This window comes from Mauremys mutica, chromosome 1 (genome assembly GCF_020497125.1).
Source record: "Mauremys mutica isolate MM-2020 ecotype Southern chromosome 1, ASM2049712v1, whole genome shotgun sequence".
NCBI classification, from domain to species: Eukaryota; Metazoa; Chordata; order Testudines; family Geoemydidae; genus Mauremys; species Mauremys mutica.
The window spans coordinates 208,120,813-208,139,479 of NC_059072.1; the positions used below are offsets into that span (position 1 = coordinate 208,120,813).

Genomic DNA, 18,667 nt, shown 5'->3' on the forward strand with positions numbered 1-18,667 from the left:
AGGACCAAGCTTCTGCCTCCTGGCCCCCCGCAGGGGAGAGCAGTGAGCAGGGGGGCTGAGTGGGACTGGGGGCCGGGACTGTGGCAGGCAGCAGCATGCTGCTCAAAATCAGCTTGCATGCCGTAGGTTGCTGACCCCTGCTGTATTATCAAAATTTGAGATAACAGCAGTAGATGCATAGATATCCAGCAACCTGCTGATTTGCCTTCTGAGTTCAAAAGCTCAGGTAGTACCAAAAGTCAGCATCTCTCTTCAATAATAGGGGATCAGAGACGTGACGTCTGACTTTGGGAGATGATTGGCCCCATAAGCCTCATAAGGTATTTGTGTATTTGAATGACCCTTGCAACCTGGTGTTTGAGGGAAGCTATTTGTTCTAAGTTACCCTTTAGGTGCTCTGTACATTTGTGCTCTACTGCAGTATCGCTGTAAAAGGTAGGCAGTTTACAAGATCATGGGAGTAGGGAGAGTACAAATGTCATAGCTACTGGAGCTGTTCTCAGTCCTGCAGCCTGGCAGGAAATGGATATTCGTGGTGGTTTTCTGTTGTGGGATTGCAGATATGGTTGGAGATGAAGGGAACAAAGAAATTGTTGTTAGTGGGCTGCTGTATGTATTTTCCTTTATTCATATAAGGTGGAGACTGTTGAGAATTGCTGCAAATTGCTCTAAGGAAACTGTTTCCTCAATATCTACTGTACTCAATCACTATTAATACACTGTTCCTCATTATGGTAAATAGTAATCCCTGTTCACTTCCCAGTATAAATTGATCGGTAGGGAATTCACAAAGCATCCCTGGCTGACAAAGTAACATTTCTCAGTTAGTCTTTCACTGTCTTATCTGGCTTGCCTACAGAGACAGGAATGCAGAAAAGTAAACTCTAACTGGGAAAAAATTGTGTTACTTTAAAGCCAAATAAAATAGAGATACTATGGAAGATTCTGAGCCCAGTATTGAAATCAGTATTAATCAGGTGGGACTAAAAACAGGATTCTTCAGATTCTTTTGGATTCCCGTCTTTTTAAGATTAAATAAAAGTAAAATAATTATACTTTACAAAACATTGGGGTTAACCCTATCCCTGAATCTTCTCTATCCCCAAAAGGTGCAAGCTGGAAGCTTGGCTACTGTTTTTATTCAAGTAGTGCCCCTATGGGTGCTCCATTTAAGGTGTGCATGTTCCCCACACTGCTTTAATCAGAGATTTTCATTAGCAGTGCCTGTTTGGCCTGCGCATGTGCCATTGATATCCTCCTGCCTGCACCAAGGCTATATCAGGCTGCACGGGCAAACCGCCCTCAGTTCCTTCTCATCCGCCTTACTAATTGGCTGCTCAAGGGTTGGTTATACCAAGAGGCATTGTCTGCCACAAGGACAGCACTTTCTCTGTTCTTGGACTTTGGTCTTCAGTTGAATGCGGAAAAATCCACACTGTCTCCTGTTCAGAACTTGTGATTTACAGGGGCATCCCTATATTCCTTAGCATCCAGGACAGATTCATGATATTACCAAACCTTATCAGAACCAGTCAAGGGAGCCCCCAGACTTCAGTCAGAAACTGTATTCAACTTCTCGGTCACATGGTGGTTTGCACCTCCATGACAGAGTGTGCAAGGTTATGCCTTTACTGCTTCCAGGGTGGCTCAGATCAGTTTACTTGCCAAAAAAATACAGTCTAGACAAGCAGGTGTCAATTCCCTAGCGGATAAAGCATTCCCTACACTGGCGGAACGTCCATCACAATGTAGGGGGTGAGGGTTCCCTTCCTCCAACTGACGCCAATGGTAACCGTGACTACAGACACATCTTTGTTAGGATGAGGAGCGCACCTTGACACTTTTAACAGTGCAGGGCAGATGGTCACCCCAGGAAACAATCCTTCACACTGACCTGTTGGATCTCAGCACGGGTCAGAAATGCCTGCTGTCCTTTTCTGCCTCTTATCAGGCACAGATCTATCAAGTTAAAGAAGTATGGATTGGATGAATGGACTATAAGGTGGACAGAAAGCTGGCTGGGTTGTCAGGCTCAACGGGTAGTGATCAACGACTCGATGTCTAGTTGGCAGCCGATATCAAGTGGAGTGCACCAGGGTTCGGTCCTGGAGCTGGTTTTGTTCAACATCTTTATCAGTCATCTGGATGATGGGATGAATTGCACCCTTAGCAAGGTCGCAGATGACACTAAGATGGGGGTAGAGGTAGATACACTAGAGGTTACCGCTTCCCACAGCTCCCACTGGCCGGGAGCGGCAAACCACGGCCACTGGGAGCTGCAAGCGGCAGTACCTGCGGACGCTTAGGTAAACAAAGTGTCTCGCAGCCCACCAGGGGCTTACCCTAAACAAACCGTAAACCAAGTTCTATATCAGCTGGCAGAGAGGAGTGAGATCCCCTTCCCACTGGGCCAAAGCGATATGGTTATGGAACTGGTGCATAAAATACCACATTGGAATTTCAGTAATGTCTCTTCCGGGCAGACAAAATGTCACAGCCGACACTCTCAGAAGGTGTTTTTCCCAAGATTATGAATGAGAGTTGGATCCCCAGGTTCTGGTCAGCATTTTTCAGATTTGGGGGTTTCCAAAAGTGGACTTCCTTGCCACTGCAGCAAAAAAAAGAAAAAAACCATCTGTTTTGTTCAAGGGTGGGTTTAGGTTGCAATTCCTTGGAGGACTTCTTCCCTGGATGGGGAAGCTGTTTTACGCTTTTTCACTCAACATCTCTGATTCTCAGTGGTGAACAAAATCAGACAGGTCAAGATCAGTCATTCTAATTGCCTCAACATGGTGAAGACATGCATGGTTTTCTTACCAGTTCCACCCAGTTCTTTATCCATTGACAAATCTTCCAATCACTCCTCAACTTCTCTCCCAGGGCACCAGTTGAAGGCTGCATCCCAATCTGAGCATTTGCTGCTTCAAGGCGTGGCTCCTCAATGGTTCGCTGGGCTACAGTTGTCCTGTTTTGCAAAGATACAACACATATTATTAAATAGTAGGAAAGATTCTACCAGAAATACTTTCAAAAGTGGAGAAGATTCAGTCACTGGGGTGAATTCCAGAACGCTGTCCCTGAATCTGCCTCACTTTTGCTCATTCTGGAATACCTGTTGCAACTAAAAAAACCAGGACTGTCACTGAATTCCCTGAAGGTTCATCTGACTGTCCTAACAGCTTTTCATACCATTATTCAGGGGCTCTCCCTGTCTGCTCACCTTGCAACTGCAAGATTCATGAAAGGTCTGGGAAATTTCTTCCCTCAGGTGAAAGTCCCTCCCCAGCTTGTCACCTGAATCTGGTTCTTAAAAGTCATATGAAGTCTCCTTTTGAACCAATGGAGACCTGCTCCTTATTGAATTTGTCTGTGAAAACAGCCTTCCTCGTGGCTATTACCTCAGCCCACAGAGTCGGAGACATTGGGGCATTAATGGCAGGCTCTACTTTCACAATATTTTATAAGCATAAGAGCCACATCCCAGGTTTCTCCCTAAAGTGTCTTCTGAGTTTTATCTAAATCAGGTCATTTACTTATCAGTTTTCTTTCTGAAACTACAATTCCAACAGGGAGACTGTTCTCAATACTCCAGATGTCAGGAGGGCATTCTAGATAAAACTAAACTATTTTGTAAAGCCCCTAGACTGTTGGTTTAGTGTGGAGACAGATCAAAGGTTCTGCCATTTCTAGCCAACGGCTCTCAGAATAGATTTCTGGGCGTATTATACCTTGTTACAATGCAGCCAACAACACCACCACCACCCCGCCCCAGGCTGGCGTGTCATCTCATTCAGTGAGGTCATAATCTACATCTGTGGCTCTACTTAAAAAGTCCCAGTTTCTGAGCTCTACAGAACAGCTACATGGTCTTCGGTACATCCCTTCTCCAGACACTATACCTTAGTGAATGCCTCCAGATGTGATACAGCAGTTGGCAGTGCAGTTCTTTCCTTTGTAACGTCCTCTACTCTGAAGCTCCCTGCCCTGCTTATGGGGATACTGTTTGGGAGTCACCGGAAGTGGAGCGCCCATAGGGACACTACACAAAGAAGAAAGAGAGGTTACTTATCCTGTGTAGTAACTGTAGTTCTTTGAGATGTGTGTCCCTATGGGTGATCCATTACCTGCCCTCCTTCCCCTCTGCTTTGGAGTTTCCTTCTGAGACTCAGTGGTGGACAGGGTACTGAGGGCAGTTCACTTGCACAGCCTGAGATAACCTTGGTGCAGGGCACGAGAATATCAACAGTGCATCCATGGGCCACACGGATACTGCTAATGAAATTCTCCAATAGAAGGCATGTGGGGCACACGTGCACCTGAAGGGGAGAATCCATAAGGGGACACATCTCAAAGAACTACAGTTACTGCACAGGGTGAGTAACCTTTCTCCGTTCTCAGGGCTGCAGTAGTATTCACTGTATTTGCAATCCTGAAGTGCATTGGGGCACAGTGAACCCCAGCAGAGTTGGGCTCTGTGCATGCCAATAGTACAGGCTCCCTAAATCACGCTTTCCACATATAGAGGCTTCCAGCAGCTGCACCTGGCGGGGCAAGATTTGCCTTTTTGTGTCTATAGTATTGCAAAGTACTGATCTGATTGACAAATGCTAGAACATCCTAGATTTGGTGCAAAGCAGAGGAAGCGTAAAAGCATGACTCAACCATTTTATCAGTTGAAAACCTTCAGTGTTATTACTTGGCATTTCCATTTTCTAGTAGTGGTTTGTTTCTGATCTTAAACGGCGCACCCAAAGGGAGAGAGCCGTGTTTCATAGTGCAAGGTAATAATTACTATACTAATAACTGTGATGACATACATGATCATCAGCTAAGCTAACTCTGTATGCTTGTATGAAATGCAAATTGAAATTCTGAGTGATTATGTGGAGGAAAAAAACAGATTTTTTTTTGGGTCTGTCTGTACTGTACTTTGAAAGACAACAGATAAAGGAATGATTTTATCTTTAATCTTGGAAGTGAGGAAGGGCTTGCTTATCACTGACAGTAATTCATACACTAACTTGAAGAATGTTCTAATGAAAAGATGTGAATCCATTGCTGTGTAGGGAATCAGCTGATTCCCTACACAGCAATGTCACAGCTCAGCAAATAAGATGATGATACAGTACACGGGAAGTATTTTGCAGCACTTAAGCTGTGTCAGACAATGGTATCCTGGAAACAGGGTTTGTTTATTTTTTAAATTATGTTGTCCCTTCATCAAATTGTAAGAATTATTGCTAAGAAACAGAACTGTATGCCTGGCAGAAATTGAAACCTTTACAAATACATTTTGTTTTAGAATTCAGCCTTTTTCTTATAGGAAAAATCCTGGGGCAAGTAGGGTAGATCTTCCCAAAACAATATTTATTCAACTACTTTGATTTAGCTTAGAGAAATGGCACGATAGTCACTATGTAAAAATCTAAGATAGTTTGACATGTTTCTCCCTTTCCTCTATTTTGTTTCCAAATGTACTTATGTCTGGAAAATTAAACCCCCCTCAACTCATTTGTAGTACAGAAGGCAATGAGACATATTCTAGGGATCAGAAGGAAGCACCTGACAAGTAGGAGTTGCAATAGTTTGTGTTAGGAAACCAGCATCTTTAGTACAAATGCTGGGGAGTTATAAATAGCAGCATGAATTAAATGAGTGAAAAATGGAGATGTTTCATCAGTTCTTGGCTGTTGGCGTGTACTTTTTTTTAACCATAGGGAATATCTATCTATCTATCTACTTAGCATTTCATATCTTCAAAGCATTTCATCACCATTAACCACTTAGGTGAGGGGAGCTAACGCCCTCACAATGGAAATATTGTGGGGCCTCTGCCCCTGCATAAACTTGCACATGCCTGGGGGAAAGTGGGAGACAAGTAGGACCCAGAGGGGCTGGAGCAGGCCACCACAAGGTCTAGGGAGCAGGGAACAGGACCTGGAGGGACTGGAGCGGCTGCTGTGAGGCCCAGGATTGGGCTGAAATGCTCCCAGGATCAGGTAGGAACCCCTGGGACCCACCTTCCCAACTGGAGCCAGCTGCCTGCCCCTCGCCAAGTCTCAGTACCCCCCCTTACTCTCCCTCCGATCTATCTGCCCCCCGTTTCCAGGCACTGACATAGGTCCAAATCAGCCAGACATTCATACTCATGTGACTTTACCCATTGAATTCAATAGGATGTAAAATTATTCCTATGCGTAAATGTTGGCAGAATCAGGCAAAGACTGGGGTGTCATCTTTGCCTTCTAGGAATAATTCCCATGTTCATTTTCTTTGCACGCAACCAGGGTAACCCCCGTGGCTTCTTTTTCCTGTGTGCTCCTTTCCTCGTGACTTTGTATGTAAATGTGCATCTGTTTTGTTAGGTTAGAGCTTAATTTATAGCCTGACAGAGAAATACCTATTTCTTACCTGCTGTCTGGAGGAAACCTTGTTTTTCACCTTTGCTGGTGACTAATACCTCGATACAGACTTTAAAACATATTTTCAGTGTACATACATAACTCCTTACATAGTATCTATATGTACAGCTCACAACAATATTAAGGACCAGGGTGACACCAGCTTTCCTTTTACACCTCACATGATGTTTTTTGGTGAACTAAAATGTACATACCAGTATCAGGATGTTCCTGTAACCCCCTTGCTAGTTGGCATGAAGGACTTCTTGGGTCACAAAGCTGAGAAAGGGAGAAGATAACTGACTTGCCTAAGAGCTGGAATTAGAATTTGGGAATACAGTAGAACCTCAGAGTTATGAACACCAGAGTTTCAAACTGACCAGACAACCACACACCTCATTTGGAACCAGAAATATGCAATCAGGCAGCAGTAAAGACAGACAGACAGACAGACAGACAGACACACACACACACACACACACACACACACACACACACACACACACACAATGCAGCACAGTACTGTGTTAAATGTAAACTACTAAAAAATCAAGGAAAAGCAGCATTTTTCTTCTGCATAGTGAAGTTTCAAATCTGTATTAAGTCAATGTTCAGTTGTAAACTTTTGAAAGAATAACCATAATGTTTTGTTCAGAGTTATGAACACTTCAGAGTTATGAACAATCTCCTTTCCTGAGGTGTTCGTAACTCTGAGGTTCTGCTATACTTGATTTCCATTTCCATTCTTAGTCTGCTAGGCCATACTGCCTCCCTTAGTGCCACACTGTTTTTTCTAAAGTGAAATTTGTCATAGTGGGAAGGGCCCACTCAGTGAACGGGCCACTGCACTACTCTCTAAACAAAGCAGATGCATAGCACGGCTGCCATCCTCTCTGTGCTTCTGCAGCGATGGCCTTTTGTGCTTGTTCTGAATAGGTCAATGCGGAGAAAAAGCTTTGGGGACAGGCCATGAAGGGATCGATGGATCCACGCTTACACAGGTGCTAGGCACACCACTCATGTGGCCCAGAGGGGCAACAGCCACTATTCCAGTTCACAGACAGGAACAAGCAGCTGTAGAGGTGCTGCGGTGCATCCTGCTCTCAGATTGGGGATTGGGGTTTTTTGTTTTTAGTTTATTTTTTGGTCCAATCACAAAGCCTTGTTACTTGGAGTTCGTGTGAAGAGAGGTGAAATTCAGCAGCAGCGGCCAGAATAATTTTTCTCAGGTGGTTAAAAGTTCTAGTTAACGAGATTCTTACTTAAAGTGATTTCCATCATTGGCTAAATAACGATTACCCCACTGCAAAAAAGACCAGAATAAAAGAGGCTTGGAGGCTGGTGGTTTTCCTCTTCCTGCTGTCAGACAGAGAAATAACACTCTCCTAGATTTCTTTTCCAGAGGCTGGTAACTTTAGTCTCAATGAGATTTTCTTTTCTCTCTCTCTTTCAGGACAGTTATTCTGAGCGAAGGACCCTGCAAGGCCTACTAAGTGGTTATCATGGGCTTAATTGCATTTTTGAAGACCCAGTTTATAGTTCATCTCCTCATTGGGTTTGTCTTCGTTGTGAGTGGGTTGATCATTAACTTCGTCCAACTATGCACACTAATCCTCTGGCCTATAAACAAGCAGTTTTATCGCCGAGTAAACTGTCGCCTTGCCTATTCGCTCTGGAGCCGTGAGTATACTCTGATGGGAATGAGGTCGTAAAAAATTGAGTAGGGTTTGGGTAAATCCTAGGGCTGTCAATTAATCGCAGCTAACTCACTCCCTTAACTCAAAAAAATTAATTGTGATTAAACACACTGTTAATAGTATCCCAATTGAAATTTATTAAATATTTTGGATGTTTTACTACATTTTTAAATATACTGACTTCAGTTACAACACAGAATACAAAATATACAATGCTCATTTTATATTATTTTTTATTACAAATATTTGGCCTGTAAAAATGATAAACAAAAAAAAATCATATTTTTCAGTTCACCTCATACAAGTACTGTAGTGCAATTTCTTTGTCATGAAAGTTTAATTTACAAATATAGATTTTTTTTTTGTTACATAACTGCACTCAAATACAAAACAATGTAAAACTTCAGAGCCTACAAGTCCACTCAGTCCTACTTCTTGTTCAGCCAACCGCTAAGAGAAACAAGTTTGTTTACATTTATGGGAGATAATGCTTCCCGCTTCTTATTTACAATGTCACCTGAAAATGAGAACAGATGTTTACATGGCACTTCTGTAGCCAGCATTACAAGGTATTTATGTGCCAGATATGCTAAACATTCGTATGCCCCTTCATGCTTCGGCCACCATTCCAGAGGACGTGCTTCCATGCTGATGACGCTCGTTAAAAAAATAATGTGTTAATTACATTTGTTACTGAACTCCTTGGGGAGAATTGTTTGCAAGGAAGGTACCAATATGAGATTTGTAAGGATAGATTTGTAAGGAAGGTACCAATATGAGATTTGTAAGGATAGATACAGCACTCAACCCAAGGTTTAAGAATCTGAAGTGCCTTCCAAAATCTGAGAGGGACGAGGCGTGGAGCATGCTTTCAGAAGTCTTAGAAAAGCAGCACTCCAATGCGGAAACTACAGAACCCGAACCACTAAAAAAGAAAATCAATCTTCTGCTGGTGGCATTGACTCAGATGATGAAAATGAACATGCATTGGTCCACACTGTTTTGAATCATTATCGAGCAGAACCTGTCATCAGCATGGACACACGTCCTCTGGAATGGTGGTTGAAGCATGAAGGGACATATGAATCTTTAGTGCATCTGGTACGTAAATATCGTGCAACACTGGCTACGACAGTGCCATGCGAACGCCTGTTCTCACTTTCAGGTGACATTGTAAATAAGAAGCAGGCAGCATTATCTCCTGCAAATGTAAACAAACTTATTTGTTTTACCGGTTGGCTGCACAAGAAGTAGGACTGAGTGGACTAGTAGGCTCTAAAGTTTAACAAATTTTTTTATTTTTGAATGCAGGTATTTTGAACATAATTCTACATTTGTAAGTTCAACTTTCACGATAAAGAGATTGCACTACAGTACTTGTAATGGGGGAATTGAAAAATACTATTTTTTTCTTACAATGCAAATATTTGTAATAAAAAATAGAATACAAAATGTACAGTGTTCACTTTATATTTGTGTTGTAATTAAAATCAATATATTTGAAAATGTAGAAAACATCCAAAAATATTTAAATAATTGGTATTCTATTATTAACAGTGCAATTAATCATGATTAATTTTTTTACTCGCTTGACAGCTCTAGTAAATCCTGAAACATGTTAGAAAAGAGCATCAAGTCAGATGACCAACACACCTATGTGTGACTTCATTGACACTCCTAAAAGGACTGGTAGGTCAAGCCTGTCAACGACCCACTGCTGTCCCGCCTGGTGGGAAATGACTACACTTTTTCTTCTAAATACCTTCTAGATTCCATGCAGAAATCTCTGTTAATGCAACATTAAAAGGACAAAGTCTTCCTCTGCTTGTGCCCTACGTTTTGCTGCCTTGTCTCCTATCATAGCCAACTCTTTCCCTTTTCTTCCACTGCCTCTTGTGCTCGGTCCTGTGAATGGTACTATGTTGCTCTCAGGGCCATCCTTAGGATTTATGGGGCCCTATGTAGTAGTATTAAACTGGTGCCCCTATGCTCCACTGAAGGCGGTCCCCAGACAGTGCCACTGACCTCAGTGTGTCGAGGGAGCATGGCCACACACACCCCCACGTGGACCCCCAGAACCTCCCCCATTGCTGACACACATCAAGCTTCGTACGCAGCAGATGCTGTGGCAGCGGCTCAAGGCAGGCTTCGCGCTGTCACATGGGGGCTGCATCTTGCCAGAGCCCACAGCCCTCCTGCAGCCCCTAGCCACTCCTGGCTCACCATGAGCATTTTGAGAGGAAGTACCAAGCAGTAATAACAGCAACAATAGTACAAGTGTGTGTGTCTTAGGGAAATGTGAGAGACAGTGAGCGCACTGTCACTTTAAGTCTCTCTCCCCCTTTCCCCCCCCCGCTTGGCCTGGCTCCTCCCCTCCCCCCCACTGACTCAGGTGGAAGTTTCACTCCTCCTGTCCTGGCCCCAGCCTGGCCCCCGCCGGAGACAAGTGGCGCAGGCAGGCAGGGTCCAGAGAGGGACTCTGCTCTGGGCAGCGTTGGGCCAGGCCACCGCGCTGCCAGTGACCAGCCAGGCTGCTCTGGGCTCCCCGGGGCTGGCGTGGCAGAGCCGGAGGCTGGAGCCCTCGGCCAGCCAGCTGAGGAGCGGGGGGGTGGGGGTCGGGGGGGAGAAATAGGGGCCGGGTTGGGGTTGGGGAGAAGCCTGCTGGTCCAGTGCCAGGGAGGGGCCGGAGAAGAGAGGATTCCAGCCGCAGCCAGTGAGGGGAAAGGTGCCCCAAATGTTTGGGTGCCCTACGCAGCCATGTATGCTACATATGCCTAAGTACGGCCCTGGTTGCTCTCCTTCTTCACAACCCTCCCCAAAACTCCCTTCTTTCCCTGAGCCTTACTTCATTGGCCTCCACTCCAGCACTCCTGCTCTCTCCCTGGACTTTGTACCCCATATTAAATAGTGAACAATTTCCAGTATGGGTGTCTAATATTCAGGGCCGGCTCCAGAGCCCAGCGGGGCAAGCACCCGCCTGGGGCGGCCCTTTCCCGGGGGGCGGCAGGCTGGGCCGGCGGACCTGTCGCAGTCATGCCTGCGGGAGGTCCACCGGAGCCCCGGGAGCAGCGGACCTGCCGCAGGCATGACTGCGGAGGGGACGCTCGGCCGGCGGCTCCAGTGGACCTCCCGCAGGCATGACTGCGGACGGTTCGCTGGTCCCGCGGCTCGGCTGGACCTCCCGCAGGCATGACTGCGGCAGCTCAACCGGAGCAGCCGGACCAGCGAACCGCCCGCAGCTGCGGGAGGTCCAGCCAACCCTCCGCAGTCATGCCCACGGGAGGTCCGCTGCTCCCGCGGCTCGGGGGCGCCTCCCGGGCATGACTGCTTGGGGCGGCCAAATTTGTAGAGCTGACCCTGCTAATATTAGACTCCTAACTCCGTATTTAGGCACCTGCCTCAGTGGCCTGGTTTTCAAAAAGGGCTATTTACTTTAGTGGGAGCTGCTGGGTGCTCAGCACTCTTGAAAATCACTAAGATAGGTGCCTCAACAGGGATTTAGGCTTCTAACGTTAGATGTTAACGTTTAAGAAATCATGGGCTCAAAATGTTATAAACAAATGTACTCTGTAACAAGAGCGGTGGAAGCTTCCTAAAAGTAGGGGGGCACTGTTGCCCACCCCTGCGCTCCTCTTCCCCGCACCCCAAGGCCTGCTCACTCCTCTCCACTCCCTCCCCCATCACTCACCCTTACAACGGGGAAAAATTGGTGGGGACATAGCCCCCTGGCTCCTCTGTCCCTGCTCTGTAGTATCAAAAATATAGATCAAATGGGGGGGAGGGGAAACTGCCAGAGAAAAATGTGGTTTTCAAGCTTATAGGAGGATATTTCAAAAAATACTTATTTTTTTACATTTCACTGTGCCCCTTTAATATATCAGAGCACAGCCCTGCAAACCCTTACTCACTCAAGTAATTGATTGACTTCACGGGGAGAATGGCCTTCCTGTGTCATCAAGGGTTGGTTTGCAAATTTAGGCTCTTAATTTATACAAGAAGTTAATATTAAGCTTGGAGAGTTATCTACTGTATAACAGCTAAAAGCAGATTGATATAGGCATTTTAAAAACTAATCTATTGGCTATATTAAAAATACCATATACTTATGCTCCAAAAGGAACGTAGCAGTTGAGCAACATCCTAGGTGCAATCCAATTATAGCATTTATGTGTTAGTTTGTAGCTTACTATACATTTAAAATCTGTGAGAAATTAAACTATGAAAGTCAAGGTTTGTAATATAAACACAACTTCAGCCTTCACAGCGCTAATGGCCTGTAATGGAAAAGCTGACAGAACCGTCACTTTAATTGTGGTTTATAATGAAGAAAGTGATACAGCTATAAACCTAGCAGGGCAAGTGTTACCATTTATAACATGAATAAGAAACACTAACGTATTTTGGGAGTGGAGCTATAGTTGGCATTCCATTCTACATGGTTGGTTTTGGTCACTTATTTAGAGATATTTCTTTTAAGCTGGTGTTTCTCGTGCCAGTTCTCAGCTCAAAGATTACTTTTTAAAAAAGCAAGTTCAATAAAAGCCACTCAGTCCAGCTTTGTGCTTTGTAACTTTTTTCTGGGTTTTATGAAGTGTACTTAATCTTGTAATACTTCTCCATGGCAACTGTTATGTCATGTGGCTGACATGGGACATTGTAGGACTGATGGTATCCCGGTTATAACACACCTTAGGTGGGTCAGGATAACTGGCAGTGGTGATAGAACAAGAACCACCAAGCTGGACTTGGCATTTGCAGTCACTGTGACAGATATTGCAACCTGCCACAGTACCTGTGTGTTAAATTTATGAAGGGTTTATGTATGAATGTGCTCTCCTCCATGGAGGAGGGTTACCACAGCTCCTCCAGGAACTAAAAACAAGGCAAGTCACTGAGACTAAACAACTCTAGGGAGGTACCACCTGGGACTGTTTTGCATACACTGGTTCAAAGTGGGTTTTCCAGAGACTCGAAGAAAGAGCTCTTGGTATAAAAAGGCTGAGTTTGAAGTGACACAGTGCCGTCTTTCTGAACCAGCAAACCAACGTTCACTTTTGTTCAAGGGGCCCAATCCTGCTGAAGGATTGGAAGTACTTTGGCCCCTAAGACTGCTTGTTTTTCTTGATATGTTTTAGTGTGGGTTTAAATCTGTTTATTTTTTATATATTTTTCTCTGTAAAACTTTTCCCATAAGAATAAATGTCCCTGCTTAAAAAGAACTGTTTGGATTACTGGTAAATCACACCTGTCGTAGTCCTCAGAGTGAAAGCAGAGCCCAGCCACAGGCTGTAAGCAGACTGTCTTACGGGGGATCATGCAGTGTAAGGCAGGGGTCTGTGCGGCCTTAAAACTGCTGATCAGAAAGGAGTGGGTCGAGGGTCCCTACCCAAAGATAGGTGATGGCAGGAGTTCTGAAAGCTGAGTGGACCGTGGTGTAGGTCCCGTGAAACCGCGACAGTCACCATTTCAGGGGAAATTTTTTTTTTTAATTTTTGATGTAGGATTACTGAGTGACAGTAAACATGTAACACCACAATGCCATGTTTACAGAATCCCTTTTCAAAGTACAGCCGTGCTTTAGAATTAAGGCTACTGCACCCTCAGCTCAAGGTATTGAGCTGTTTGTTTGTTGCCCCATGCAGTGAATTTAGAAAAGTGTCAGTCTAAATTTTCTTTGGTTTTTTGTTTGTGGGTTATTTGATTGGTTGGTTTTTTCCACCAGGGTAACATTAGTTATCACTTTTTGACTAGAACTTGCTAGCTGTGGTAGCTGTGATATACATTATCAGGAAGATTATTTGGAGTGGAAGTCATTCACACGTGTGCTTAATTTTAGGAGGCTTGAATCTCTTGCTCTAACACATCTTAACTAAAATGGTCAGTATGGTGCTTTGGTGAATACCACCTTCCTGTGGTAAAGCAGTGCTGGAGTTTCTGTCAGGCTCCCTACAAAGAGAAAACACTTCAGAGCATCTGTATTTCACGCTTACAACTGTTAGTGCTCTTCAAATGACTCATGATTCTTAATAGGGCAGTATGCTTAGTTTAGTCCAGTTGTAAACATAGTATCTTAAAATCTTAGTATCTTGAAACTACTCTCCTCTGCACTCTAGAGCAGTAGATAGATGTATCCCGCCACTCTGGCTTACTTTGTTTCTGGATGGTTGTCCTCTCGGGATGCAACAAGAGCCCCTCTTCCGGCAAGCTGCAGCTCTAGAATCCGAGAGGAGTTGGGCTAAATTATAAGCTTTTTTTGTTTTGTTTTGTTAAAGTGAAATCTTGTTGCCTTGCAGTCAGTTAGAGCAAGTATCCAAACCATCATGTAAACAACAAACAAGATTTCAGAGAACAGGCCATAGCATTGACAGGATCAGTTTGAGACTAAATATCTGGAGCCCAATCCTTTTTTAAAAAAAAATTCACCAAAGGAAATAAATGTACATGCATCAAATATCAGTGCACTTGTAAAGGACAGTCTGTTTCCTCGTTGTAACTCCCCTGTTCCCCAACCCTCATATCTCAGTATGAGCTCCAGGAAAAATCACACAAGAATGTTTCAGAGTAAATGGTGGGAATGCTCTCATACCAGTGCATCCACGTCTGGCTCTGTTGAATTTTTGTTCTCTTTGGATAGGAGATCTCAGGTACAGCCTCCATCCTTTTTTTAAGGAACTTTTTCAAGAGCAGAGCGTAGAGTTAGATACAGGAGATGTAATAACATTAATCTCCAGAAAGCGATAGGCAATTTGTCCTGTGTCTAGCATAATTTCTGGCTGCATAAAGAACCGAGTTATTGACTAGTTGGCAGGATTAAGAGTGGGTGCTGTGGAATAACACCCGGAAGTCACTGAATAATCCTCCAGTAACCTGAGCCCCATATATTAAATCCAAGGACAGCTCCACCAGTGGTGGGCCCACTTAATGACATCCCCCACTTCTTGCATTTTAACCATACTGGACTAGATCCTGCTGCAAACCTGCTACAGTGAGGGTGATGGTGGTATTTGTATCGCACCTAAGGGCACAAAATGAGGATCAAGGCCGCATTAGGCTATGTGCTGTGCAGACATGCAGGAAAGACAGTCTGTGTCCCAAAGAGCTTGCAATGTGGAATATGATAAGACCTGAATGAGTGGATAAGATTTTTAAAAAAGAGGGGTGAGGAGGACAACAGCTACAATGAAATGTAGTCTAGGCATTAATTGATATTGAGTCCCCTGTACAGTAGCTTCAGAAATTTTATAACAACACAACAGGGTTTTACTCCATCTCTTAGTGTTCATAGAATATTAGGGTTGGAAGGGATCTCAGGAGATCATCTAGTCCAACCCCCTGCTCAAAGCAGGGCAAATTCTCAGACTTTTTTTTTTAAACCCCAGTTCCCTAAATGGCCCCCTCAAGGATTGAGCTCACAACCCTGGGGTTAGCAGGCCAATGCTCAAATTACTGAGCTATCCCTCCCCCACCTTTATATATTTGACTGTTTAATTCTTTATATAGAGGATGTAATAAGAGTTTTACTGATCTCAACAGTGGCTAATATTTCTTCCACAGGACAGCAAGATAATTCTATTTAAGGTTCACAGATTTGTGCCTTAATATATGTGGAAGCACTAAGTTAGTATGGGAGTAGTTTAAAGTACACCAGAGGCTTGTGAATAAACCTCTCTCACTGAAACCACCAAAAATGCACTTAATTGATGCATTTCACCACTTACAAAATAGAGCTGGCCAGGTTTGAGAGAAACCTGTAGTTATAAATTATGCATCCCTGTTGATATTCTCATTTCCTTCCTTCTTTAAATCACAGTGGGAAAGAGTCAGACTTGACGTACAAGTTACATTAGTCTCTTCAAGCCCATAAAGGGGACCTGAATAAATGATACAAGTGAATAGGCTTGTTGATATGACAAGAAAAGCAATTTAGATAATCAGTCCTGGAGAAGCTAACCTCTCTTTGATTAACATAGAGCAGGGGTTCTCAATTTTTTTCCATACTGAGACCCCTCTGAGTCTGCCTCATGTCTAGTCTGGATCAAATTGGACCCCAGCCCATTTAGCAATATGGGAAGGGCAGGCTGGAGACCTTGTGACCAGCAGGTGGTGAACCCCTCACATAGAGAGACATTGCCCCAACTCGTCCAGCCAATGCCTTATGAAACAAAGCTGGTTCAAAGTTATGTTACTGAATGTTCTATTAATGGTGGGAATTCTAAATATGCAGAAGAGAAGGAAAGATGAAAAGGGGTGGGTAATGAATGAGATATCAGAGAGAGAGATGAAATGGAGGAAAAGATAGGGGAAACACATGTAGAAGAGTTAGAGGAGGGAAAGGGATCTCTTTCTCTTTCCTTCTTTTGTAGACTAAATAAAGGAGAAGCAATTTCTCCTTCTGTTCTTACCCAGTAATTTCTCTGGACTCTCCCAGTTCTTCCCCCATGTGTCTCTGACTTTGTGTTGGTAACCCTAATACAGCATTATTACAGTCATGTGTTTAATATTAAAATATACTTCAGAAATTCTGGTAGCATGTATCCATTAAAAACCCATTATATTGGTTTGTTTACCTCAATCAAGAATATTTCATATGAATTCAGTGGAAACATTAGGTTGAGACTATTCATAATTTGTGTTCCACCTGGGAGGAGATGTACCCATGTAGTAGAAAGGTCTACTGCTGAAAGGCCTGCTTTCAGGTTCGTGTGTGTGTGTGTGTGTGTGTGTGTGGCGGGAAGGGGGTGTAGGGGGGTTGTTGGTGTTTGTGAAATCTTGAATTTACGGTGAGCAACAATAACAATCAGGTATTTATCCCATGGCCTAAATCCTGTTTCAGGGCGATAACATAAATATGAGTGCAGGTGATATGGTGTATGTCGGTCTGAGAACTCATTTAATCAATAATATAATATAAACCAGCAACCTCAGCAGGATGGATTAAAAAGGTGATAAACATTGTGGTCTAGAAAAGTTTGGAATGGGATTGGGATGGACAGAGGATATTAAACCTGTTATGGTTAAGCATTACACCTAACCTGTGTCTTTTTTTTCCTCCTCCCCATGATATTATTCAGAGTTAGTAATGTTGCTGGAATGGTGGTCAGGCACAGAATGCACTTTATTCTCAGACCAGGCCACAGTGGATAAATTTGGAAAAGAACATGTGATCATCATCTTGAATCACAACTTTGAAATTGACTTCTTGTGTGGTTGGACTATGACTGAACGCTTTGGAGTGTTGGGGGTGAGTGATTCTGTGAACTTTCCCTTAATCTTGATTTAATATAAAACTCCTGTGTTTGTTTTTTCCTTATGGTCGGATTTTCAAAAGAACTCTCATTGACTTCAGTTTGGTCAGAGCTAGGCCAGTGCTGAGCACTTTTGAAAATCCCAACCTTAGTGCTTTTGTTTAGGTCTGACATATATAAATAATCAAATGTCATTGGGCGGGGTTTCTTCCAGAGTTCCAAAGTTCTTGCTAAGAAAGAACTGTTGTATGTGCCCTTAATTGGTTGGACGTGGTACTTCCTTGAGATCGTTTTCTGCAAAAGGAAATGGGAAGAAGACAGAGATACAGTTATTGAGGGATTAAGATGTTTGTCTGATTATCCTGAATATATGTGGGTAAGTGTCTGATCCTTTATATATAGTGTCTCCTCTGCTTAGAATGCAATGATGAAGACTATATTTGTGTGGTATGTCAGCTTCATACTTAAGAGCACCACCTTCTTCCTGTGATTACATTTGAAGTGTATAGCTATATGCCTTGCTGCAAGTTGACTTCATTGCACACTAACCAGGCTTCTGATCTGTTATTGGCTAGGAATGCCATTTTGAAAATTGTTGGTAAATGTGTATAAGGATTTCTCAAAGTATTTAGAAGTAGAAACCTAAGCTTGCGTGTCTCAAAACATACAACTTTTTCCCCCTTCTAAAAGGATAAAGGGACTTTCCGTAACTCTTTTTATCCAAAAATACATTATTCAAGTTTTAGTACTGAACTTGTGAATCTAGGCTAAATTTTCCAGGCTAAACTAAACATATTATTAAAAAAATAGGGGTTTTTTCCTGCAGGAACCTGCAGGGGAGCAGTGGGAAGAGAGATTTACAAAGGTTACAGATTACAATGGAAAGTTTTTGCATCAGTGCATTCTGTTTGCACTGTGAAATTTTACAGGCATTTGAGAAACCTGCAAGAATATACAGATGTCTCCAGTTGCCTTTTGAAGTGCACATCTCCTTTATATATGCATCCAACAGTTACATTAATCTCAGTTTTGTGGGGTATATTACAATAATACATCATAATTAAACCATTAAAAAATTAATATTCCGAAAGATACCTTCATGGCTTCACATTTTTGAGCTAATGTATCCATGACTCCTCACCACTAAGAATTTAACTTGATTTGAGTCTATTTAAAAATAAGTTCCCTCAGGCTTGAGAACGTGTGCAATGCATTTCAGTCTCCAAATGCAAGCTAAAAGGTCCGTATTGTAAATTCTTTCATGGGCCCAAACCTTATCTGCAATAGTACCAGGCACCACTATAAGAGGTGCTGAAAAGATTTT

General features: G+C 43.3%; 1 protein-coding gene across 4 annotated transcripts in view; it reads left to right on the forward strand.

Moving 5' to 3' along the window:
* The first annotated feature begins 1,787 nt into the window (after positions 1 to 1,787).
* Positions 1,788 to 18,667, forward strand: part of AGPAT3 (1-acylglycerol-3-phosphate O-acyltransferase 3) — a 42,648-nt gene continuing 25,768 nt past the window's right edge. The window contains exons 1-4 of one of the 4 annotated variants that reach the window (XM_045002614.1): positions 1,788 to 1,913; positions 7,855 to 8,081; positions 17,170 to 17,339; positions 17,558 to 17,719. In XM_045002614.1, coding sequence (XP_044858549.1) covers positions 7,904 to 8,081; positions 17,170 to 17,339; positions 17,558 to 17,719 — 510 coding nt within the window. In that variant the 5' untranslated portion in view covers positions 1,788 to 1,913; positions 7,855 to 7,903. Of the gene's footprint in view, positions 1,914 to 3,600; positions 4,035 to 4,055; positions 4,374 to 5,867; positions 6,000 to 7,854; positions 8,082 to 17,169; positions 17,340 to 17,557; positions 17,720 to 18,667 lie in introns of those variants that run through there. The other 3 variants (XM_045002613.1, XM_045002612.1, XM_045002615.1) reach the window with 3 other exon arrangements.